The following is a 24,591-nucleotide window of genomic DNA, read 5'->3' as shown; positions in this document are numbered from 1 at the left end:
GACTCTCTTCCCTTCCCCCCATTTCTCTCTCTCTCTCTCTCTCTCTCTCTCTCTCTCTCTCTCTCTCTCTCTCTCACACACACACACACACACACACACACACACACACACACCCCGCCTGCTGGCATATGTCCCAAGGAGTTAGGGTGCTGCTCTCTGCGCCTGACCCCGGCCCTTCATCCTGCATGGCAGCCGCCAAGCTGAGAAAGGTGATGCTGCTATGGGGTGTCTGGGGAGAGAACCCCTGTTTCTCCTCTTTGGCATTTGACCGTGCTCCCCAGGAGGTCGGGCATGGATCTTGGCTTGCCCCAGGAAGGACCTTGAGGTGTGGTGATGGGCTTTTCTTCTTTCAGGAGGTTTCCACAGACCCCACAGGCGCCCTCACAGCAAGTGAGGAGAGGAAAGAGAAGGTGCCGAGTCCACACCTCAGTCACCTCGTGGTCCTGACATCCGGGGACACGCTGTATGGGTTGGCAGAGAGGGTCGTGGCCACGGAATCCTTGTAAGTGCCTCAGCGAGTCTCGTGTCGGCAGCCCCCGTCTGTCACCCTCCCGTAGGCTGTGGGGCTCCCAGTGTCCACTCGGTTGGACACTGCGGCTAGCCGGGTCTCCTTGCCTCGCTCCCTCCAAGCCTGAGCTGCCATTTCTGCTTTTCTGAGGAGGGTTCTTTGGGTTCCCCCTGGGGGGAACACAGCCTACTTCCTGCCGAAGTTAGGGTTGTGGGGAGGACCTTGGACTGTCCCTTCAGGTCTTTGTTACCAGAGATATGGCCAGCGTCCTCCTGGGAGCCTTGCCCCAGCTGAGCACTGGCCCCAGACAGACGCAGAGACCTTGGCCCATTCTCATGGCTGCAGTGTCTGCCCCTTCCTTCTCCACACCCCTGACTGCAGCTGCTGCCTTGGGAGTGCTTTCATATTTGTGTTTCCCCCAATGAATGGGGGCTTCTTGAAGGTAGGAACAGTTTTCCCAAGGCCCAGCCTAGTGCATTGCACACGCACAGTAAGTGCACAGTTGTCCAAGGACTGATTTCGTGGCTATGCTTCTGGGAGGTTATCCCTTGGTCAGACGTAGCCCTCACTTGGCCTCTGAAAGTGGGACTTCCTCTTGGTCAAGGGGACGGAACTCCCAGGATGACTGGACAGCCTGGTGTGCAGAGGGTGTGCTCAGGGTGCAGGCTCCCCCCAGCCAGAGGGAGCGCTCTCCCCTCTCCAGGGCCGGACGGTGGTCATTTTTCAGGTGGAAAACATGGTGTGTATCAGGTTGAAGAGCCCGGCCTGGAGCCACAAATGGGGAGAAAAACCCCACCCAAACAAGCAGGCCTGTTTTCAGTTCAGCTTTTCCCACAACCTTTGAAGTCTACACCAAGTAACACAAAGTGACTTCACAGGGGTGCTCACAGCTGGCAGTGACCAGGAGAGGTCCTCTGTGCTGGCTTCTGAGAAGTACACATAGGGAGGGAAAGCCTCCCAGATGTGGGGAGCAGCCAGAGCAAAGATCTGGAGGGAGGAAACAGGATCAGGTTATAGGGGCAGCCTTGGCTTCCTGGTGGGAAATGGGTTCTCTTTGTTGTCCCTCTCGAGACCCCATCCTTTTTCCCCCATTTGTTCTTCTGTAACCTCCTCTTCCTCTTCCTTCTTTTCTCCCTCCCCCTCCTCCCTTCTCCTTCTCCATCCCCCTCCTTCCACTCCTCCCTCCTACTCTCCTGTCCCTTCTCTCTCCCCCTCCCTCCCCTTCCTTCCTCCCTCCTTGTCCTTGTCTTCCCCTTCCCCCCTTTCCCTTTTCCCTCCTCCTCCCTCTTCCTCCTCCCCCTTCCTCTTCCCCTTTCGTCCTCCCCTTCCTTCCACTCCTCCTCCCTCCTCCGTCTTTTGTCCTTACCTTGCCCTTCCCCCTTTCCCTTCTCTCTCCTCCTTCCCCTCCCTCCTCCCCCTTGTCCTTGTCTTCCCCTTCCACCCTTTCCCTTCTCCCTCCTCCTCCTCTCCTCCCTCCTACCCCCTTTCCCTTCCCCCCCCCCCAGGGTCTTCCTGGCTGAGCAGTTTGAGTTCCTGCAGCCGCACCTAGACGCCGTGATGCCCTCTGTGAAGAAGCCTTTCCTGCAGCAGTTTTACTCTCAGGTGAGAGGCTCTACCCTGGACCTGGGAGGGCCAGGGGCTCGTGGCAGAGGGACGTGTGCCCCCCACCCCTTGTCTTTGGGGAGGGGCATCAGGATCCCAGGCTTCATGGAAGGGGCAGCTCACCCTTCTCCCAAAGTAAAAACATGAGGGCTCGAGTCCAGGGTGTCCTGGCGGTCCAGCTGGGGACCCCAGAGGCCATGGCCCGCCTTGGCAGTAGCTACAGTATTGGTCAGCCGGCCCCGCCCTCCCCGGTGCGAGCAGACCTCACCCTAAACGCGGTGGTCCTCAGGCTGCGCTGCCCAGAGGAAGGGCCTCCAGCTCCCTGGGGTGACTCTGCATGTCTGGGGGCTCAGTGAGCCCTTCTCATTTCTGGGAGCTTGGTTTCAGACGGTGTCCACTGCCAGCGAGCTGCGCAAGCCCATATACTGGATTGTGGCAGGGAAGGCTATCGACTATGAACAGATGCTGCTTCTGATGGCCAGCGTCAAGTGGGACGTGAAGGAGATCATGTCCCAGCACAACATCTACGTGGACACTTTACTGAAGGTGAGTGACTGGGGAGAGGGCTCCCAGTGGCCGGGCTGGGCGTGTCCAGAGGCAGGGCTAGAGCCCGGACAGTCATTTTGGAGCTGGCCAGGTGGACGCCCTTCGTCCTGGCCCGGCTGACAGAGCCAGAGCACAGTTAGGCTTAGAGGTTAGACCTCCTGAGGCCTCTGTAAGGAGGGGGAAGGAAGACCCCCAGCAGCCCAGGGCCTGGGGGCCTGGGGCAAAGGCAGGCCAAAGTTTGCCTTGTTTTGGGGGGCAGGAGAAAAGTCTGACTTCCTCAGAGCCCTAACCCTAAATGCGCTTTTTGGCTGTGGCTGGCCGCGTGGGGAGCAGCAGAGAAGCTGACCAGCTGCCCTTCACCAAGGACCCCTCACCAAGGGATCTGCTGGTGCCTGGGACTGCCCTTGGGGTCTGGGCATATGTGTGAGTGGGGAGTCCAGTGCCTAGACAGTGCTTAGGTAGTGCTTGGGTGTCCCTCTTCCCTCCCACCCCCACATTGGGGTCAGTCCCCAGGGCCTGGCTGTTGGGCTGCTCTTGGCTGTGAGGGTTCTGACCCAGAAGGAAGGGGGCTTCAGCGCTCACACCAGCCCTCCAGCGGCTCCTCAGCCACAGTGTCAGGAAGAGGGGCGGGGATGGTGGAAGTCAGGCCTGCTTGGGCAGCCCTGGAGGGCTGGGGGCTGGGAGAGGGGAGGGCAGGGCAGGGTGGTCCAGGCAGCCTCTCTTTGGGGCCAGACAAAGCCCTGGAATGCCGATGCTACAGAGATAGCCCCAGAGTTCTCTGCTCCCGGGTCCTTGGGACAGGAAGTAGCTGGCTGGGGGTCTCTTCTCTCAGTTGAGAGGGGCCACTCTGCTCGCTGGTGTACTAGATACTAGACCAGTCTGCCTTGTCAGACAGGACAGGACCCCGCCTCAGGGACAGAAGTGGATTAAAATGAGACTGAGGCTGTTTTCTGGGGTCGGGCTGCTGGGCTGTCCAGGGTCACTGAAGGCCGGCTGACCCCCAAGGCCTTCCTCGGCCTCCCGTGGCCTCCCACGGCGTTCTGTGGCCTCCCACGGCCTTCCTCTGTCTCCCCCCGATCTTCCATAGCCTCCCGCTCTGCTGCTTGAGCTCCAGTGTGGCCCATTGTTGTCTCGTTAGGAGTTTGAGCAGTTTAACCGGAGGCTGACAGAGGTATCGAAGAGGGTCCGGATCCCCCTACCCGTGTCCAATATCCTGTGGGAGCATTGCATCCGCCTGGCCAACCGGACAATTGTGGAGGGGTGAGTGAGTGGGCCTTGTCAGGCTGCCCTGCATCATGCCCCGCAGCTTTCGGGGATGGAGGAGCAGATTGAGCGATGGGGGCCAAGTAGCGCGCTCATTCCTGGAGTAGGGGCGCCAAAGCCCCATCCCGCCAGAGCATTCCACCCCCCCGGGGGGAAGCTCCGTCTCTGGCAACCGCCTTTGTCACTGACCTTGTCGGATCCCAGACCTTGTTCTGTGCGTGGCTTCCTGAGATGGGCCTGGGGGCAGGGTGTCCCAAAAGTCTCAGTGCACTCAGAACTTGGGAAGCTTTGCACCTTGGGCACGGTTCAATCCAGCTGCAGGGATCATGTCTCATCTTAGGGGACAGTCTTGCAGGATAATGGCACCAGCCAGACAGAAGAAACCCTGATTCCCCATGGTCTTCCATGAGAGGAGACCTGGTGGTGGTAGAGGGACCCCATGGGGCGAGTATACAGGAGACTAGGGGCTGTGATCTGCTGTGGCAGAAGGGGGGCCCACACCAGGATCCTTCCCTCTCCCTTCTCTCCCCCCTCCCTCTATCCCCTGCTTCTGCCACTGACTTGCATCTGTCTTGTTCCCCAGCTATGCCAACGTGAAGAAGTGCAGCAACGAGGGCCGGGCCTTGATGCAGCTGGATTTCCAGCAGTTCCTCATGAAGCTGGAGAAGCTGACAGACATCAGGCCCATCCCTGACAAGGAGTTTGTGGAGACCTACATCAAAGCCTATTACCTGACTGAGAATGACATGGAGCGCTGGATCAAGGAGCACCGGGTGAGGCGGGTGGGGCTGGGCGGTCAGGGTGGGTGGTCAGGACAGGGGTGGGCGGTCAGGCCAGGGCTGGGTGGTCACGATGGGCAGTGGTCAGGGCGGGTGGGTGGTCAGGCCAGGGGCAGGAAATCAGGTCAGGCGGGCAGTCAGGACAAGGGCGAGCAGTCAGGATGGGCAGGCAGGAGGACCAGGAGGACCAGAGCGAGTGGTAAGCTTTGGGCCCAGACCAGAGGCTGTCATGAGTCAGGTGAGAGCCTCTGAGGTGCCCCCAAGGTGATGTGGTGGCTGCTCTGGCTTCATGAGCTTGGGCAGAGGTGCCGGCTCAGCCTTGGGAAGCGCGGACCTGGCCACGTGCCCTGGTGTGTGTGTCTGCAACAGCTGTAGGCCCATTCTGGCTACACGGAAGATTTCTAGGGGAATCTGGGCCCTCCCTCACTGCCCAGCCTTGGCCCTTCCCTGGTCCTTGCGAATGAGGATGAGAGCGACTGACCTAATGACCTAGAACAGGCCTAGGGGACTGGTGCCGTTTTTACCCCCGCTTCACAGAAGGGGAAACTGAGGCAGGCACCAGTGAAAGCACTGGCCCAGGGCCAAACAGCTGGTCAGTATCTGAGGCGGGGCTAGAGCGAGGGTCGTCCTGACCCTGAGTGCGGTTTCTGCGTTAGCCCTGAGCTGGGTTGGGTCTTTGTCCTTCTGGGAGTGTTGGGGAAGGTTATTTCTCATCTGTGTGTTAGAGCCACAGCCAAACTCAGTGTTTTCTCTCTCTGGACTTTTGCTTGTGACGAGCTGTCTGTAGAATGTCCAGGGGTGAATTTTCCCAGACTCTAGAGGGGCTTTCCCCTTGTATTGTCCTGCTAAGGATGGAGGCCCCCCCAAGCCTTGGGCAGCTCCGTCAGCCCCTCTCTGGGCCCACAGGCCCTGGCCGGCCCCGTCGTGGAGCCTGGTCCCTTTCACCACCACTGCCGAGGGCACCTTTCCTCGTGCCCAGAATACCTGGGAGAGCTCCGGGGGGTCTGGAGCAACCCCGACCTTGGGAGGACAGCGCTGGGGGCTTTCTCTGATATCGCTAACAGGAGAGGCGTGTTGTGCTCTGCAAGGTCAGGCCTCCTCCTGTCTGAGGTGCAGTTTCAGGGAAGATCCCCCGGCCCCTTTTAGGACACAGGGAAACGGTGATGACAGAGGGGGAGCTTAGACCCGCTGCAACCCCACGGAGGGGCCTGTATGTTTTGGGGATGTCTGTGCATCCTGGTTCACTTTGGCACTTGGCCAGCGTGTGTCCAGTGAGGATGCTTCTAGGTGACACCTTCCTGGGAGGAGGTTGCCCGTTGGGAGGGATGGATGTTCAGGCAGCAGCTCCCATCATGTGGGAGCCTGGCTCTTGGATCCTGTGGGGACAAACCTCCCCTGAGTCCTTGGGGTCAGTGAACAAGCGGCTGAGAAGAGGGTCCTTGGGGGACTGCCGGGGGGCGTGCCTAGTGTGACTAGACGGGGCCTCTGGTGGCTCCTGCGTACCAGGCACCACCCTCAGTCTTTGCCCTGGTCTGGCCCAGGGTGCCAGGGCCGGTCCTGTCTCTGCTATCTGATGCCTCTGTCCTCTTTCTCCGGCCAGGAGTACTCCTCCAAGCAGCTGACCAACCTGGTGAATGTGTGCCTGGGCTCTCACATCAACAAGAAGGCGCGGCAAAAGCTCCTCGCGGCCATAGACGACATCGACAGGCCCAAGAGATAGTGAGCCGGCGGGCACGGACCTCCCTCTCCTTCTCTCCTCCCCCCGTCCTTCCTTCCTTCTTTCCTTCCTTCCTTCCTTCCTTCCTTCCTTCCTTCTCCTTCCTTCCTTCCTTCCTTCCTTCCTTCCTTCCTTCCTTCCTTCCTTCCTTCCTTCCTTCCCTCTTTTCCTCCCTCATTCCCTTCTCTGTCCCTCACTCCCTCTGTCCTCCTTCCTTCCCACTTCTTCCCTTCTTTCCTCCTTCCTCTCTTCCCTCCCTCTCTCCCCCCTCCTCCCTTCCTCCCTCTCTCCTCCCCTTTTCCTTCCTTCCCTACCTTTCTCCTCCCTCATCCCTCCCTCTTCCCTCTCCCTCCTTCTCTCCTCTCTCCTCCCTCCTATCCTCCCTTCTTTGCACTGATTCCTGGCGGGCGCCAGGCATTGAGGGCTCTTGGTGACAATACTGGACATGTCCTTTCTGGCCAGAGGGAGGCCTCACCCTTAGATGCCTGATGCCCTGTGGACGCTCCATCCTGTTGATTGTGCTCCTCCCCTAGAACGATTTCACTTTGTTGCTCTGTTGTTACGTGGTTTAAAACAAGAACGTGCACTTTCTCCTCCCTCGTGGGCCTGCGGGTGGGCCTGGCGGGGATGGGCAGGTTCTCTGATTATGCATGGCGCACAATGCCCTCTGCGGGCTTGGCTCTCCTTTTCAAAAGGCTGATTGAGGCTCAGTCGCAGGATGAGAGACGACCAATTATGAGCGCTAATAAATGTTGGATGCGGATGCTGCTGTCTCCTGAGGCTCCTTTCTGTGTCTGAAGTCCACGGGAAGCAGAGGGTTTACCACAGAGCCAGCTGTCTCTCCAGTGTCCAGCTCCAGGGCGTGAGGCAGGTGTCATTAGACTGGCCTCTGACCTGGGATGAGATGGGACTGTCCTCCCCTGATGCTCTCTGGGATACCTGCTCCATAATGGATAAATGGTGGGTTTCCTTGGGGACCCCCCCCAGGAAGCCTCGTGGGCCTCCATGTCCCCTGAACGAGGGGGGAAGCAAGGGTGGGGGTGGGATACTGCTTCCCCCAACTCTGTCTGTCCAGGCTTGTCCTGGTGGCCACGAGCCACGGGCCCCAGGGCCTCATTCTCCCTCCTTCCTCAGGTCTCTCCTCCCCACATTCTGGCCTCACACTATCAATCTTCAAGCACCCTGAATTTCCAGTGCCTCAGTTTACTCATTTCTCCTTGTGTACCCCAGACACACCCTCAGCCTCGCCACCCCCCCACAAACACTCCGCTGAAATCGCCTTCTCTGATCAGCACCTTTTATCTCTCTGTTTGACCCCTTGGTTTTTTCCCAGACCACCCTCTCCGCCCTTACCCATGTAGACCTCCATGTCTGTCCCTGCCCTCTTGGCCTTAGATCATGCCCGCCATTGGCACCAAAGCCAGGCCTCTGATCACTCCCCTCTCCTCCCTGTTTTTTCCTCCTCTCTTCCTCTCTCTGTCTCTTCTCTTTCTTTCTCCCTCCCTCCCTCTCTCTTTTCTCCTTTCTCTCCTCTCTCTTCCTCTCCCCTTTCTCCTCTCTTTTTTCTATCTCTTCTCTCTCTTTCCCTCTCTTTTTTCCTCTCTTATCTCTCTCTCTCCCCCACCTCCTTTCTCTGTCTCTTCTCTCCCTCTCCCCTTTGCACTTGCACTCATAGACACAATGATGTCCACAATGAGAATGAAAGAACAAAACATTGAGCTGGAGTGCAGTGTAATTATAGTAACAAAAAAGTTAGTCTAATCAGTGGAGAAGAGCGAGAAAATGGCTTCTTCCCTTTGTTCAGAGGTGGGGGAATATGGGTGTGGAATATCACATACTCAGAAACCTCTATGGTTGACTAGTTTTGCTAAACTGTTTTTTTTTCTCTTTTAGTCCTCCTTCCAGTGGGGAGAGGGATATATTCAGAAATGAAGGGAGTATATAAACAAAAAAAAAACACCATTAAAAAAAGGCATCCAGTAATGAGAGCCAAGAAGTGAGATCCACAGACCTTTGGCTTCTGTTGGGCAGTGCTGCCCTGGAGGACAAGGGCAGGATTTGGACGGGAAGAGGGGGCTGCTGTGTGCCTTGGTTGGTGGCATGGCAGGGCCATTCTTTGGTCTATGTACCAGATTGTTCTCAACATGTGATATGAAATCAGTTTCTCGTGAGAGCTTAGAGACCCAAGCCCCCATCCTTTTGGACGTCTCTGTGAAAGGGGGTTGAAGTTGGTTTCGACAGGATTGACTGGTTTGCTTTTTTAACCTTCTCGTCAAGATGTCATGGCAAGCTTGGTGAGTGTGGCATTTGGCTCACTTGGAAAGCAGTTTCTTTGAATGGTGGAAAATCCGATGTGAAGATGAGAGAGACAGATCACGTCTCATTAGAGCGCCTTCCGTTCAGTTTGGGAAAGGGTGTCATAAATCACAGGGAAGAGCTTTAACACAGACCTAGTGGTAAATGAAATGCTATTTAAACCCTGACAGATGATTCATGAAGTAGGAGTTATTGGTGCATAGCTGAGCTGTGGGAACGTCCAAGCAGCTTGTTGAAGATCAAGTTTTATATGGCACGTGGTTGCTGGATTTATTAGGCATAAAATTGGAAAAGGCTGTTGATCAGTGTGTTTTGGAAAACTGCCACAACAAAGCATGGGGTCAGGACAGATCAGGAAGGGGTCATTGTGTCAGAGAGTCCCTTTCCCATGATGGCAGAGGGGGTGTGGGTGTTGTCCTCTGTCCAGCTTTCAGGTGATGCTGGGGCTTTGAGGCCAGCCCTTTGGGTTCAGGGCCTCTGAGCCCTCTGTGTTTGCTCCAGGGGAAGGAGAGCACCTGCCTCCTTCAGCCCTGGGTGGGACTAGGATGCTCCCCACCCCTCTTTGTCCCAGCTGGCTCCTGTTTTAAAGGAAATGCTCACAGACTACAGGATCATCAGGCACTTCGCTGAACTTGAGTTGACTCATAAATCTGGTCTTTGTCTAAGGTGCAGCATTTCAACTAAAGTCTTTCTCCCTCTTCCCTAGCCTTAGTATCTCCCTCCCACTTCTCTCCCCACCTCTCTCCTTCCTTCCTTTCCAATCCATCTTCCATTCCTCTGTCAGCCTTTCCACTGATCTCCAATCTCGCATCTCCAGCTGCCTTTGAGATGTTTTGCACTGGGTGTCCAGTAGACATCTTAAACTCAACATGTGCAAAACAGAACTCCTTATCTTTCCCCCTAAATATACATCCCCTCTTACTTTCTCTATTACTGTCAAGGACACTATCCTACCAGTCCCCTCAGGCTCTCAACCTAGGGGTCATCCTGGATTCCTCACTATTTCTCACCCTCCAGATCTAATATAGCGCCGAAGTATGTTGATTTCACCTCTGCTGCATCCCTGGTCGATTTCTCTTCTGGAGCGTCTCTCCTAGATTTCACCTCCACAGCATCTCCCCAATTCACCCCCTTCTCTCCTCTGACCCTGCCCCGACCCTGGTGCAGACCCTCATCACCTCATTATGGCAGTAGTTGCTAGGGGGAATCTACCTACCTCCAGTCTTCCCCCATGTTCCCTGCTCCAGTCCATCCTTCTAAAGCTGCGCCTGTCAGACCCCAGCCTCTCACTCAGCCAACTCCAGTGGCTCCCTGTAGCCTCCAGGAGACAATCCAAAATCTTCTATTTGGCCTTCAAAGCCGTTTATAGCTTAGCTCCTTCCTACCTCTCCTATCCTCTTACACCTTCCTCCCCTTTTATGTACTTCTCCTATTCTAGTTAAGCCTGTGCAAAAGCATGGAAGCGGGAGTTTGGAGGCCAAATTCAGGCAACAGCCAAGAGGCCAGTTTGATGGAAGCATGTAGTGTGTGAAGGAAGAGCAGCTCACGTGGCAGGTAAAGAGCCTGTGTTTTGTCCTGGAGGCGATAGGGCATCACTGACATTCTTGTTTGGGAGAGTGGTGAGATTAGACCCATGTGCTCTAGGAAGAGGAAGATTGGTCAGAGGCGGGGGAGTGAGGGGGTGGAGGGGAGACAGAAGCAGGGAAACCCCGTAGGAAGCTGTTGTCCAGATTAGAACCAGGCAGGGCTCTGACTGTTGTGCAATTGGAGAGGAAGGGTCTGATGCAGGAGGGATGATGGCTGATGCTCACAGAGCCTTTGAGGCTGGCCCATGGTGCTTCAGACATGATCTCAGGAAAGCCTTCCAGCAGCTAGGTGAGGAGGGTACCCTTGGGGTCTCTATCCCCTGTTTTACAGATGAGGACACCAAAGTAGCTACTCCCCTGGGACACAGAGGGCCCCAGCTGTTTTGGCCAGCTTAAAGTGAGTGCCCATGACCAAGAGGTCGGCAGCTGTTTTGTGGTGGCAGGATTTGATCTACATTTCTATTCTAGACCTAAATTAGGTTCTCTTAGACTACGCACACATTCCTTTCTTAAGCTTGAAATGGTTTCTCTATGTGTGGTTTGGCCAAGAGAGAAGATTGTGAGTTCTGCAACAGCAGGAGAAAATGAAGGTAGGAAAACCTGCCTGAATGTCTGGAGACTGGGTATCCTACAAGTGCCCTGCCCAGGGACTCTCCTCAGACAGAGGGAAAGGGCCCATTCTCTGAAGACTAGCTATCATAAGGTGTTTTCCTGTCCTAGTGGTGTGAGGAGTAAGGTTCCCACACTGTGAACTGAGGGGGTTGTGATAGGGATGCTTCAGGTGACTTCCAGTTGTGACATTCTCTCCTTTCAACTCCCCGAAGTCTTCATCATGAGAAGTGTGATGATGAAACAGGCCGTCCGTGTACACTCTTTCCACATGGGCCCCTGAGCGTGTGCATCTGTCAGGAAGAAGATAGCTCATGAGCCCCCAGCGGCGTAGCTCTTTTACCATGCAACTCGAGAATGTAAGGCAGAAGTCATTTTAACAAAAGCCTTGGTGAAATAGGTATAAGAAAAAGTCATCCTATCCAGATGACCACAGCACCATTGTGGGGAAGGACACCCCTAGGGAGCATTCATGGTGGGGTATATGTCTAGGAACTTGTGTGTCCAGGGAAACTGCTGGTACTATTGGTGCAGAGCAGTCCATACGTTCTGGTGATGTTGCTGTCTCCTGAGCTAGAGACCTCTCTTCCTCCACTGCACTACTCTCTGGTGGGTGTTTCTGCTGAGCTGACTCTTTACAACTTCCTTCCTCTCTCTGAATCTTTACAGCTCCCTCCCTCCTTCCTTCTTTCCCTCTTATTTTCACTCTCCCCGCTCTCCCTTTCCCTCCTCCTCCTCTTCCTCCCTCCCCACCCCTATTCTCTGCTTTCTGATGAGTGTCTTTGCTGTACTATCTGCTGGATCCACTGGGCCTCAGCTTCTTTCCCTAAATGGGCAGAGTGATTTATCAGCTCTTTAGCTTGCCAGCCCCAGAGGCCCTCTCCACCATGCCGTTGACTTGGGCAGTCCTTGGGCATCTCTCTTTAAATCTGTCTCGTGAATGGACTTCTGTCCCGGTGTTTGGGAATTTCTTATTCTGTTACAGGAATTGGAGTCAGACAGATTCCTTCTGAATCCTCATTCCTGTGGACAAGGCTTCCACTGCCCAGGAGGCTCCAGTCTGCCCTCTGCCCCCGTATTTTCCCTATGCTCATCCCAGAGGCTGTGCTGGGCAGAGAAGACCCTTATGTTCCTGCCAGTATTGCCAGCCCGGGTTTCCGTCTCTCCACCCGCCATCGGTTTGAGCCTCGTCGAGGGCCATTGGGTTAGGGAGGGAAGGACGCGGGTGGGGGTAGGACCCCTTCTCCACGGGTTCATGTTGTCACCAGGAGGGGGCCCTCTGGTCCCCAGGACTGATCCAGGCTCGGTTTAAAAAAGAAAAAGGCGACACACCCGGTTGGAGGTGCCCAGACGTGCTCTTGCTTGTCCCTGTTCCATAGACGCGTTGCTCAGTACCGGGTTCTGTCCCCTGTCCGTCATGGCGTGCAAATGCCGCCATTGTAATTAATGGTTCCTTTCCCAATTAAGGCTCCAGAGAGGAGAGGATGGCGTCCAAGAGGACCAGGCGGCCAGCAGCGTCAGGGGCTGTAGAGGCGACAGAATTGAGGATTGAGGAAAAGGCTGTTAGATCTGGCAATTAAGGGACTGTCTGTAACTTTGGAGAGAGCTGTTTCAGTGGAATGAAGCCTCTGGAAGCCACTTCTCAGAGGGTTTCAAAGAGAGTGAAAGAGAAATTGTCAGTTCTGTGGAGATTTTTCAAGTGATTTTTGCTAAGAAAAGTAGGAGAGTAACAGCGTGAAAGCTTGCGGGGGATGAGGTGAGGGACTAGAGTTTTCTGAGGATGGGGCTATGTGGGTGTGTTAGAAAGCAGCAAGGATGGAAGCAGTGGCCAGAGAGAGACTGGAGATGAGGTGGTCTGCTAGGGAAGCTGGGAGGGGTCAAGGGTGCAAGCAGAAGGCTTGACCTCGGCCAGGAGTGGGGCGCCCTCCGTCAGCATCTGCCTCAGGGGAGCTGGAGACGCAGCCTGGCCCTGCTCCTGCACCACAGCTACCAGGAAAAGGAAAACCTGGTCATCAGAGTCCCAGATCCTGTCCTTTAGCAAGTGATGGGGTTTTGTCAGTGGAGACAACATGAAGTAAGAGGCCTGAGGCTTTGCCTTGTGGCTGCTCCTCAGGACCCTGGGACCTTTCCCTCTGACCCGCAGCTGAGACCTTCCCCATAGGTTACTTCCTCCGTTAGAGGGGGAGCCCCTCGAGAGCAGGGCCGGACTCACTTTCTCTTTATGTCCTCAGCTCCTAGCGTGGCACTTTGCACATACCAAGGGCTTCTTCGATGTTTCATATATTCATTTATTCATCCATCCATTCATATAGGACCCACTCGTTAGGCATGGCTTCAATACTGTGTCCACTTCTGTTTAGCTGGATAAGAATAAGAGGGAACACAGCGGATGGGGTGGAGTAGTTTAGGTTGGGGTTAAGCAGGTGTTGTGAAAAGGCTCAAGGGTAGAGCTGAGCTGGTCCCCATGAGGGACTGAGCTAACCGACTGTGGCCAGTGCGGGGGTGATGGCCTGGGGAGGCGAGAGCAGGGTTAGGATCCGTGAGGCTACAGGGCTCTAATCAGAGAAGAGAACCTTGTAACTTGAGTGTGGCAGTGGGTGGGGGATGGCCCGTCTTTGTGTGTGGCTGATGGGGCAGGAGAAGTTAAGTGCAGCCATACTCTGACTAGGCCTGTGAAGCACACTCTGGATTCATTGAGAAAAGAAGGCAATTCTCCTGGCAGGGGAGCAGGTGGGAAGCAGTAGGGAAAGGCCAGAGAAAAACAAGGAAAGTGTGGACATAAGAAGAGGAGAGCCCAAAGGGGCAGTGGGGAGCAGGAGGGGTTCTGACTCTCCCACTGAGACCTGGGGGCTGGCCAGGGGTACGGCACCGGGCAGAAGGGGATGGAAGGGGCATTTGTGGTGCAGGAAGTCCAGGCACATGGGGGAAGGGGCAGGCAGATTTGCAGTGGGATGTCGTAGTCGTGGGGCTGGTGGAGATGGGATCCCTGTTGCTGGGCAGGAAATTGGAGGATGGGGGTGGACAGAGGTTGGGGAATGAGTCCATACAGAGTGGTTGGTGTCCGTGGATGGGGCGGGCGAGAGGAGATGAATTCTTCTCCTTTTTGCTGGTGAACCCTAATGTCTTCCCTGCTGTTCGTGGGACTTTTAAAAATGTCACTGGGAGGTTTCCAGATAACTCCCCTCAATGTTCTTTTAGGGAGATTTCTTTGCCAATGCCTTCTCCTCTCAGGAAGACAGTGGAATTGTGTGTTCCCCAGTGGCAATCCCAGTTGCCCTGAACACGAGGTGACTCCTTTAGTTTTTACATTGGAGAACCTTGTGGGGTTTGTTTTTTGGAGACTCTGTAAGAGGCTTGTCAGGCAGGTGAGACCTCGGGGCCTGTGTATCACCAAGCAGCTGTCCCCTGGGGACACCCTAGAAGCTGCCCACTTTCTCTGCTCAGTGCCTGAGTTTGTGTGTGTGTGGATGGCTGAGACACACCGTAGAGACAGTGTATCCTGCACGCACCATGGGTACATTGGTGCGTCATGTTCAGCATGGAGAGAGAACACCTCCAGGTTAGAGCTGCGGTCAGAGCATTTGAAGGGCAGGCACTGGCCTTGGCGGGGGGTGGGGAGAGTGTCACAGGCAGACCTGGATTTGGTGTCAGGAAAAGGCTTCCGCCAGTGAGCCTGCTGGGCCTGGGGCCTGGGCTGCTTGGGGAGCAGGGGGTGGGGTGTAGATGCATACACTTGGGTACATATCTGCATGCATTTGCTCCAGAGGGCTCCATCTTCTGTCACCTCTTTTGTTACAAACCAGGAGGGACTTTTGAAAAATGAGCAGTTTGGAGGGTGAGAATGCAGGAGGTAGACAGGAAGGTGGGACCTTCCCCGGAACACAGAAGCTAATGTGTGCAGGGAAAAAATAATGAAACCTGCCTGTGGAGTGAGGAGGAATGGTGACTGCCTAAGGAGGTTTGGGGCCAGAATGACAGGTTGGCTCTCAGGCAGATGGCATCTCTAGGAGCAGCCCAGCCAGGGAACGCAGCCCCGGGATGATAGGCCGGGTGCGAAGCACACAATTACTGGGTGAGGGAAGAGGAGGGAGGACAGAGGTGAGTGCCAGGCAGGGCTCAGACTCGGAATCTGAGATGGAGCAGAGGGCAATGAGGGAGGCCAGCTGACAGAGCCTGGCTGAGAAGGTGGCAGGGAGGCAGTGGGCCCAGGCAAAGACAGGAGTGCTCAGAAAGGTTGCAGAGCCGAGCCAACAGATGTTTTGGGGCAATGGGCACGCTGAGCTGCTTCTGCTGGCTCTTCCTTGCCAGTGAGGGGCTTGGCAGAGTGACCCGAAGCCTGAGGAGCCATCCCCCAGAGCGGACAGCTCCCTGGCTCCGGGCTGACCTGAGGGGCTCAGGTCTCCTTCAGTGGGCTCCGTCCCCGTCCTGAGGCCTTCAGTTCCAAAAGGCTGTGACAGGTGGGCGGCTTCCTCACGACCCAGAAATAAATGTGATGATGAGCTGTGTTTGCATGGCGTTATGGCGAGAGAAGAGTGTTTTTGAGATATATAAAGATGAACAGGGAGTCAGAATGAAGAACTTGGGGGAGGCATTGCTGCCTTTTGTGGATAACAATGTCATTATCACCACTCTGCTCAACTTAATGAACGTTTATGGAAAGCCTACACTGTCCTAGGTGCCTCAGTGGTGCAGAACCATGCTTGTCCTCAGGAGTTTCTGTTCTCCTGGTCACCCTTGAACACTAGACCTTTGGATGTTTAGAGCCAGAGGCTGTCCCAGGTACCTGACGTGTGACCTAGGTCATGTGAGATGACCCTGGTGACCAAAACTTTTCTTCTGGGAGGCAGAAGGTGACTATTAGGCTCTCACAAGTGGCCCCAGGAATGCTGGGGCAATCTTATGTCCACAGGGGAGGCATGGAGAGGATGAGGCATCATCACACAGAGAAAGAAGACTGCATTAGTGAGGAGGTTGGATGGGGTGCTTCTGAGGTCCAAACCTGCATGGACACACCACAGTGGTCAGTGACCTGAGCCCCATTCTCCAGGAGCGCAGCCTCAAAGCAGTTGGTCCTGGAAGGCTTGGGGACCTGCTCACCACTCCCTCCCCTCTGTGCTCTTTCTGCCTTTCTCTCTCTGTCTCTGTCTTTCTCTCTCTCTCTTTCTTGTCCTTAAATCTCCACCCGTGTGGTCTTCACATCATTAACTCTGCAGCTGTGAGGAGGAAGTAAAGGCTGATGTGGTCAACAGGACTGGATGAGGCCCCTAGAGTGGACAGGTCCAATTGCGTGGTCCTCAAGACTGTTGGACAGTTCCTGGGGGTGCTGATAGTTGCTGTCCCCGAGGCTCTGTCCCCCACAGCCAACGGAGCAGGCACCTGCACTCGAAGGGGCCCCTCCAACTCTCTTGGGTGATCCAGCCTCTGCTGGAGCCCTCTGGCTGCTCGCTGCAGCCCTCCAGAGGGGTTGGAAGACCCTGAGCCTCCTTCTAGCATAGAGTCTAGGTCCTGTGCATTTAGGATGTGTGTCGAAACCTGCTTTTCCTGCCAAGTTCTTTTCTGATATTTCTCACAATTGTTGTCAGAGCAGGGGCTCTTTCCTATGAGGGAGTGGAGGGGATTCAGACAGCGGGTGATTCATTGTGGGAACGGAGGGCACCCCATCGACCCCATCTCGGGACTCAATTCTGGAGCCGACTCGGGTCCCTTCCTACTCAATTATGAGTCTGGTTCAATGTCTACCTTGTGAGAAAACTATTCAATTGTGGGAATTGTGAGAAAACCTTATGGTATTATACAAGCTGGCGCTGTGCGGTTGGGAAGCCGGACCCCCTCTCCCGGCTACTTAGACACCCTTAACCGTATACGCGGGTTGTGCCGATCAGAACCGGTCAGGTCCGGAGATTCATGCGAGTTTCCTCAGATACGCATCTCAGGGAACGCACATCTCTTACATGATGTCTGGCCCCATCCTGGTCAGTCAGTTACGGTTTTCTTGTTCCTCTGATTGAATAGAGGCAAGTGGGGGGAAGGGGAGGGACCCTCTGTCTGATTTCAGGGACCTGCGCCTGCTCACTTTCTCCCTCCCGACTTAGTCCTCCAGTTAGAGGCCACGTGACCCGATCTTGTATCCTGATGGTTTTCTTTCCATTAATCTTACTTGATTGTTTTTGACGTGTAAAAATCGGTCTCCTCTGTATTTGGGGTCCAGTGCCAGAGCTAAGGAGGCGTGGGCCCAATTGCACCGTCACTTAATAAATCGTTGGGCTCAGGGGCTCGCACCCTGCCTGCCGCAGTCATTCCGTCTCGCACCCACCGCACCACGCTCACGTTCTTGGGTTTACCCGGGCTGTGTGAAGACCCAGTGAGATCTGTTTACAGGGTGCTCAGCCGCGTGTGTGGTGCGTAGTAGGCACTATCGACATGCTCATTCCCTTCCCTCCCTCTTCAGCTCGGGGCTGGTGAGTGGGATGGCTTCCACGGCTCCACTGACTAGTTCTGACCCAGCACTGAGCAGTTCTAACGATCAGCAGCGATCGAGGTCTGGGAGGATCATCTCCCCTTTGTATTTCCCTTGGGATTGTAGATAATTGGCTCCCCTGTGGAAGCTCTGGTCCTCCCTGGCTGCTCACCTCCCAAGCCTGTGCCCCTCTCTGCACCCCGTCTTTTCCCTGCAGGAATATCGCAGCATCACCTGGTCCCTGGTCAGACAGCTCCTGGTGGCCTTGTGCCCACATGGCTCACCTGAGGCCAGAGCTGTGCCCTGCCCCGATGAGCCTTGGGAGGGCCTCTGCTGTGGCTCACCTTCCAGACCCCTGAACTCTCTGTTGTCATTAGCGGGGAGTCCCCCAGCCTGACCCCAACTGCTCCGATCTCTTGCTTCCAATCCTTCTTGGGTGGACTCCCCCCTGCCCTGCTGAGGCCTCCTTGGCCCTCCCCTGGAAGCGAAGCCCACTTTGCTCTCACCCTCCTGTTTCAGGTGTCTGGCGGCCCTTCTCTGCTTCCTCTGATGCTGCCCTCCAGATAGGGCTCAGGACTCCCCTCTGACTCTGTCCTCCCCCAGCGGAGTTCTGGCTCTGAGGTGTTAGGCATCCTTCCTCACACCAGGGCCATGGATGGGCGCTCCACCCCTCCAGAGCTGGACTTTTCTGCTCCTCCCCCCCCCCAAACTCACCCGCCCTGTGTCTTGGTGGGGGTGGGGGTGGGGCACCAGTGGCTGTTTATTAATAGGAGGCATCTGCAGGTCAGGAAGAAGGTGGTAACTCTGCCTGGGCAGACCTGTGGGAGAGGGGTCGGGCCTGGGGGTCTTTTGGAAGCATCTCATTGAGATTGGTGACTGTATGGTCCCAATTTTAACCCTCTTCCAATATGTAGGATAATTTTATTCAACAGACACATGTAGCTCTCATCCTCAGCATCAGGTGGTCTGGACATTAGAGAAATACCTCCTCCTGCCCCCAAAAAGCCTTGGGTGAGTTTTGAGGGGGAGAAAGGGACCTTTGGAGGGATCAAGAGGGCTTCCTGTAGGAGGCAGCCCTTGAATTGGGCTTAAATTTCAGGAAGTTTATTCAGTGTTTATTCAGTGACCTATGGGGGGATGCTCCAGTGAGGGGGAGCACCTCCCAGAATGGCCCCATGGTTTCCTTTGCCAATCCCAAAGCCCTCACATTATCTTGGGGTCCCCTCCAGCATTTGCCCCCAGAAATACCAAGGTCTCCAGGTTCAGAGCCACTGAGAGAGAAGGTCCTAAACACTGACTTGCCTCCAGGCGGCCCTGACCACTGACTGCCTTCACCAACTCTGGAGCCCAAGGGCAGCTATGGCAGCAGGCAGTCGATCCCCCTGGGGCGAGAAGAGCCACAGAACCTGGCTGAGCCCAAGAGCTCCTGACCACGTGGGAGGGGTCAGAGGATCCCTTCCCTCCCCCCAGGATGGCAGCAGCTGCCCTTAGGGCCCCTGTGGCTTGGTACCGGGGGAAAAGTGTGAGTGGGGCCTGAGGTTGTACTAAGGCTTTGGTCACTTTTGTAGTGTGTAGACACTGCCCATCTGGGCCGGAAGTGACAGGTGCTGACCTCCTGAAAATAACCTGAAGAGCCTCAGATCCTGCCGTGTGCTCCCTGCGCAGGAAGGCTGGAAGCCACAGGCAGACCTCTTGGCATGAATGGCTTCCCCCTCGGTTAACCAGACAAAGCCAGTTAACTGAGATGTTTTCACCTGCCTACCCCAGTCCCCATCACAGGCTCTTAGGTTCCCCTAAGGCTCTGCTAAAAGGGCTTGATGGTCCCGGTGGGGCCCCCCCATCAAAGGCAGCAGGAGCTCCTCACCCTGCCCTTGAATCCTGGCCGTAGCCTCCAAATGATTCCTGTGACTTCGTCAAGCTCAAAAGAGCTTCTGGGGACACAGCATTGAGGACTCTTCCTGAGAGTTTGGAGCCTCAGGTGAATGGGGAGGGGGGAGTCCTGGGAAGTGCCAGAAGATAGTCAGTGGCCTGGGCCCCAAACGTCTTTCCCAGAGCCCCACACCAATGGCCTGCTGCTCCCTGGGCTTCCCTCATCCTCGAAACAGCTCCAACCATCAGGAAAGGCAGGGCATTCCACCCTTTTTAGAGGTGAGGAGAGCCACGGGGAGCCAGGGGCAGAGCCCAGGTAGCCTGGCTCCCTCGTAAGGCTTCTCCCCTTCATTCTTGCTGTGGTGCTCTCCTCTGCCTGGTTTTAAGAACTAGAGGCTGAGGTCGGGGCGGGGGGGGAGGGGTGGGGTGTGGCATAGTGGGCAGGACCTGATCTGGGAGCCAGGCAGGTGTAGAAAGCACAAGAAGGCGGCGAGGTTGTGAACAGGGATTCTTCGTGGTGCTGAGAGCTGAGGAGCTGAGGGAGGAAAGTGGGGCAGGGGGCAGGCATGGTAAGTCAACCTGGAAAGCCACGCCTGGCACAGGAGGCTGGATGGGGGCATGCCAGGGGAGCTCACTCTGGGAAACATCGCAAGCCCAATAGGTCATCAGCGTAATGGATGTGGTGGCAAGTGATAGGTGGCTCCATCTCGGGCTGCTTTGAGAGGCACACACAGCCTCTGCCCTTGTCAGACCTCCTCTGGGGGAGTTGAGTTCAGTCTGGGGAGCTGCCATGGGTGAAGGCCATTGATGCGTGGGAGAGCAGGCAGGCGAGGGAAGGGCCTCGAGAGTCCTTGGCCTTTGAGGATCTGTTGAAGGGGATGCTTCAAAGCCCAGAGAAGAGGGGGCGTCCTGTGGAGGAGGGGTTGGCCCAGCTCCATCCTGCCCAAGAGCAGAGTAGAACTGGCTAAGAGGCTAACAAGGCCCCATTGTCAGTAGACATTCCCTAAAGACTAGAGCATTCAGAAGGGGAGTGAGCTCCCTGCCTGTGGAGGTCTTCAAGCAGAGGTGGACAACCTCGGTATTCTCGCGGGTGTTCACTTAAGTTGGATGAGCTGGCCACTGGGGTCCCTTGCGGTTCTTGCATCTGTGACTCTGGGGCCCGTCTTTGGTCTTGTCTGGGGGCTGCTTGCCTTCCATGACTCACCCCCCTCCACATCCCTTCATGAATTAGTGATGCCATCAACTCTGAGGCCATTCCACCTTTCATCCAGAATCCTCACTCCACCCAGGCCTTAGCATAAGGGTGATTATCCCAATTTGCAAATGAGTAAATGGAGCCTAGGAGAAGTGATTTACCCAAAGTTACGGGATCAGTAAGTGATGGGTGGGAAGAGAGCACCATTACAGTCCTGTGCTTATGTATATACGTGCATGAGCATGGGAGGTGGGGAACGTGGCAGGAGTGTCCACATGCCTCTTCTAGCCTTTTTTTGGTGCTACCATTCAGTCCTGAGGAGCCCACAGATCACCTGCAGCCCCCAGTGATAGGCTACCTTAATTCCTGTTTTAGCCCCATTAATCCCATTTGATGCCTTTGGGTGGAAGCATGCTGGCAGTATGGGCTTCTACATCAAGGGCCAGTCACCCCAATTCTGACTAACTGTAACCAGCTGCCCACTTTCTGCCCATTCTTAGCCCCTTTCTCCCCCACCCCCAAGGGTTAGGTGAAAAGTTGACATAGCTGTCTCAGTGACTTTGCAGGGATACCTGTCCCAGAGAGGACAAGTCCCCTGGCTCAGTGTTCTGTGGATGTATCAGACATCACAGGCCAGAAGATTGTCTTATGTTTGCTTTATCTGGCACACATAAAGCCCAGGAATAACACAGGAATAACTGAAGCTCAGGCATGATCACAAACATATGGCTTCTGGACACAAGCAATAATTGGGGTTGAGGAGGATGTGGTACCTAAGAGATGACATACTTTCACCCTTTGCCCCATGCAGGAAAAACTCCCACTGGGAAAATTGGCCAATGAGAGGAGTGAGAGATGAGACGAGGGAGTGAGGGTGGAATCCCTTCCCGTGGACACAGAGGCCTGGATTGTCCAACTATGGGCAGGGAGCAGGATTTGTAAACAGTACGCAGAGTACTCACTGTCCCTGTTGCACCGGTCACCTTTCTTAGGTGTCCTGTTTTCCCAGGTGGCCACAAGGGCCAGCTTTTCAGTCCTGCTAAAAGTACCAGGAGCATCCAGTGTTCAGGCACATGTCACAGCATCAGCATACATTGAAGCAGGCTTGGGCCCCCATCTCCCAAAGTGACTAACAAAGTGGGGGTGACACCCAGCGCCACACAAAACCCTAGGGCCTGAGAATATTCTTGTACTGCCCTGCATCCAGTGAGGGAAACCCAGGCAGGGGTAACCCTAATTGCGCTCAGTCTCAGCTCCACTAACTCTGTCCTCAAAGATGGTGTGAATGAAACAGCCAAGTGTGGAAACCAGAGAAGTGGTGGAGTTCCATGCAGCCTGGCCCTCGGAGTCCCTCAGCATGACCATTAAACAGTGATCAGATCACTAGGGGCCATGTTGGATTCGCTGATTCCTTCCCAGCCCTATTGATGCCCCTGCTCCTTCGGGACACTGGCTGGTCCTGCTCCAGCTCACGTTGGTTAGTTAAGGATTGGAGAGACCCAGTGAGTTTTAACCCTGAAATACATGAGTATCAGCAAACTCTTCGTTTCCTCTAAGCATCAACCAACATGTCTTGAGCTTAGTAGGGAGGGTAACTCGTCCCTGTGTGTGAATAGCTGGGCAGGCAAAAGCTAGAATAATATTTCTAGCCTGCTTGGGTTTATGCCCAGTGGGAGCTGTCCAGTGCTGAATCTACCTAGAGAAGTCTTCTCTCAGAAACTTGCCTTAAGCATGGACAAAGCCCATGAAGACTCCCACTGGGCCTCTGATCTGTCAGTCATAGGGAAGTCAGACAGAGGGTGTTCTGCTAGATGGAGATCACTTTAAATGGCTCAGACACCCAAACTTCCCTTTGTCTTCCAAACCCTGGTGTTTAGGAGAGTTGGAAAAACCAACCGCTGTTAAAGGGGGGAGGGACAATTAATACCCTCCATTGGAGCATACTACCTCTGGTCCTCCACTGCACCTGGGGAGCTGTACACGAGGCAGGGTTGGAGAGCAATGAGTGTAGAGGAATATTCATTCATGGAAGGTGGCAGTTCTGGACACAGTCCCTCACCGCAAGGCAGGCATGGATCCATAGTTCCATCCACTGATGGAACATGGCAGCTTTGGGCAAAGTCCTCCACTTCATCTGGGAAGTTGTTCACAAGGCAAACGTTGCTGCTGGAGGTCCATTTATTCATAGAAGATGGCAGCTCTGGGCACAGCCCCTCACCACAAAGCAAATATAGATCCTCAGGACCCATCTGTTGATAGAAGGTGGCTCTGGGCAAAATCCTCCACTAGACCTGGGAAGTTGTCTACAAGGTGAGCATGAAGGCCTATCCATTCAGGGAAGGCTGTAGCTCTGGGTGCAGTACCTTGCCATGCCTGGGGAGCCATCTGCAAAGCGAGCATAGAGCTTGGAGGGCCATTCATTCCTGAAAATGGCAGCTCTGTGCACGGTTCCTTGGGAGTTATCCACAAAGCAGGCATGGAGGTTGGACGCCCCTCCATTCAAGGCAAGCTGCAGGTCTGGACACAGTCTCCCACCATGCCTCAGGAGCTGTCCATAAGGTGGGCATGGATCCTGGAGGCCCAACTTTTCATGGACGGCGGCATCTCTGGAGGCATTTTTAGAAAGGGGTTAAAAATGCACCAGTCCAATGACCTGAGCCAAATCCTGCTCATTTGCTCCAACCTGGCATTTACTTGCCAGGAAAGTCTTTGATTCCAAACTTGCATATGTAGCTCATGTTTGAATGAATCAGCCCAGAAGATGTTGCCTAGCATTAGATGGCATGCTATCAGGATGACACCCCACAAATACCAACAGCCCAGAAGACTGGACCTGTTTAGCTGGGAAACCAACATTATGTTCCCAGAAAGTTTGTGGTCTGAAGCCTCCAAGCAGAGAGCCATGAGAAGAGAGAGCCATTCTTCAGGGGTGACGTATGAATGTGACTCAGGATGGAAGACGAGTGCGCACCCTGTCTCCCAAACCCCTCACTTTTCTGTACTTTCTGTGGGCTTTGTTCCTGTAGCTGTGACAGGATTGTTCTAGGTCCTGGATTAATGATGGGAGAAGTCATAAACACTGCTGTGTGTGTGCATTCAAACATGCTAACTCTCCCCAGATACTCACTCTGGGCAGGACTTGCATCTGCAAGTCAATTGAAATATTCTTCACATAGCCGCTAAACTTGCTTCCTGGAGAAGGAATCTCCAGAGTCTGCCAGGAAGAGGACAAAAGAAGACACCAAAATGACCCACCACACCTCCTTTGCCAGCCAATCAAGCGGATACCTCTCTAGACCTCAGAGCGGTGATTTCGGAATCCTCCATGGCAAACTTCCCGTTGAGTTGTTCATTGTGGGAGTCGGGAGAGTAAAGGTAAACAGGGACCTCTGTGAGCGAGGTGGCCGTGTAGGAGGTGGAGCGGGTGGAGCAGCGCTCCCTCCGCCGCTGGCCCCACTGAATCTTATACTGTGCCCATTGTCTCTTCAATGCTCCTTGGACCTGGAAAAGGAGAAGGGTTGAGGTTAGTGTCATTGAGGAGCCCCTCTGAGCCCCCTCTCCACCTTGTAAAGCCTTTTCGGGGAGGAGGATAGAAGTGAAAGGAACAGATGCCCTGAGCTCCTAGGGCCAAGTCACTGCTTCAAGGAGGAGCCAATGTATGGCTGTCAGCCTTCGGGCCCAGAGGCCGGTGGTTTGCTGCTGCCTCGACTCTAGCCCTGAGTAGGTGAATGGAGTGGCTCTGGGTTCCCTGAATCTTACAGCTAATACCAGGAAGCAAGTCTCAAGGCACGAGTTCAAGGGAGGAAATGGATGCTCTTCAAGGAACTGTAAGTGTGTACCTTGTGGAGCTGCATGGCCTCAGCCCAACCCATGATTGTGGGGTTGGCCGAGCTGCACCTGGGATCCAGTGTCCCTGGGGATGGGGAGTCACAGATGGTCGAGTGACACGTGAGTGTTAGACATTATTAGTATGCACAACACACACAGCACTGCAGAGAGGCCGGTGACAGCAGCAGCAGCAATGATGGCCTGCCTGATGTAGAAACCCAGGCTTGGGGAATTGGGGCAGCTTATTTCAGGCCATGCAGCTTGTAAGTGGTCCACCTCATCCCATGCTAGAGCCAGACCTCGAGGGCCTTAGGGG

General features: G+C 55.0%; 2 protein-coding genes across 2 annotated transcripts in view; one reads left to right on the top strand and one right to left on the bottom strand.

Annotated features, from left to right (window-relative positions):
- The window catches only part of VPS50 (VPS50 subunit of EARP/GARPII complex), a 70,872-nt gene extending 63,694 nt beyond the window's left edge, over positions 1-7,178 (top strand). The window contains exons 23-28 of the mRNA XM_020978572.2: positions 354-502; positions 2,014-2,110; positions 2,498-2,656; positions 3,795-3,916; positions 4,503-4,692; positions 6,299-7,178. Coding sequence (XP_020834231.1) covers positions 354-502; positions 2,014-2,110; positions 2,498-2,656; positions 3,795-3,916; positions 4,503-4,692; positions 6,299-6,418 — 837 coding nt within the window. The 3' untranslated portion in view covers positions 6,419-7,178. The remainder of the gene's footprint in view (positions 1-353; positions 503-2,013; positions 2,111-2,497; positions 2,657-3,794; positions 3,917-4,502; positions 4,693-6,298) is intronic.
- A 13,910-nt stretch (positions 7,179-21,088) lies between these two features.
- CALCR (calcitonin receptor) overlaps positions 21,089-24,591 on the bottom strand; it is a 140,128-nt gene continuing 136,625 nt past the window's right edge. The window contains exon 14 of the mRNA XM_020978576.2: positions 21,089-23,948. Within this exon, the coding sequence (XP_020834235.1) occupies positions 23,724-23,948 (225 nt within the window). The 3' untranslated portion in view covers positions 21,089-23,723. The remainder of the gene's footprint in view (positions 23,949-24,591) is intronic.

The sequence above is a fragment of the Phascolarctos cinereus genome, unplaced genomic scaffold, assembly GCF_003287225.1.
Source record: "Phascolarctos cinereus isolate Bilbo 61053 unplaced genomic scaffold, phaCin_HiC Scaffold_4;HRSCAF=312, whole genome shotgun sequence".
In the NCBI taxonomy this organism is placed as follows: Eukaryota; Metazoa; Chordata; class Mammalia; order Diprotodontia; family Phascolarctidae; genus Phascolarctos; species Phascolarctos cinereus.
The sequence above is the reverse complement of the archived record's forward strand: the minus strand, read 5'-3'. Positions and strand labels throughout refer to the sequence as shown.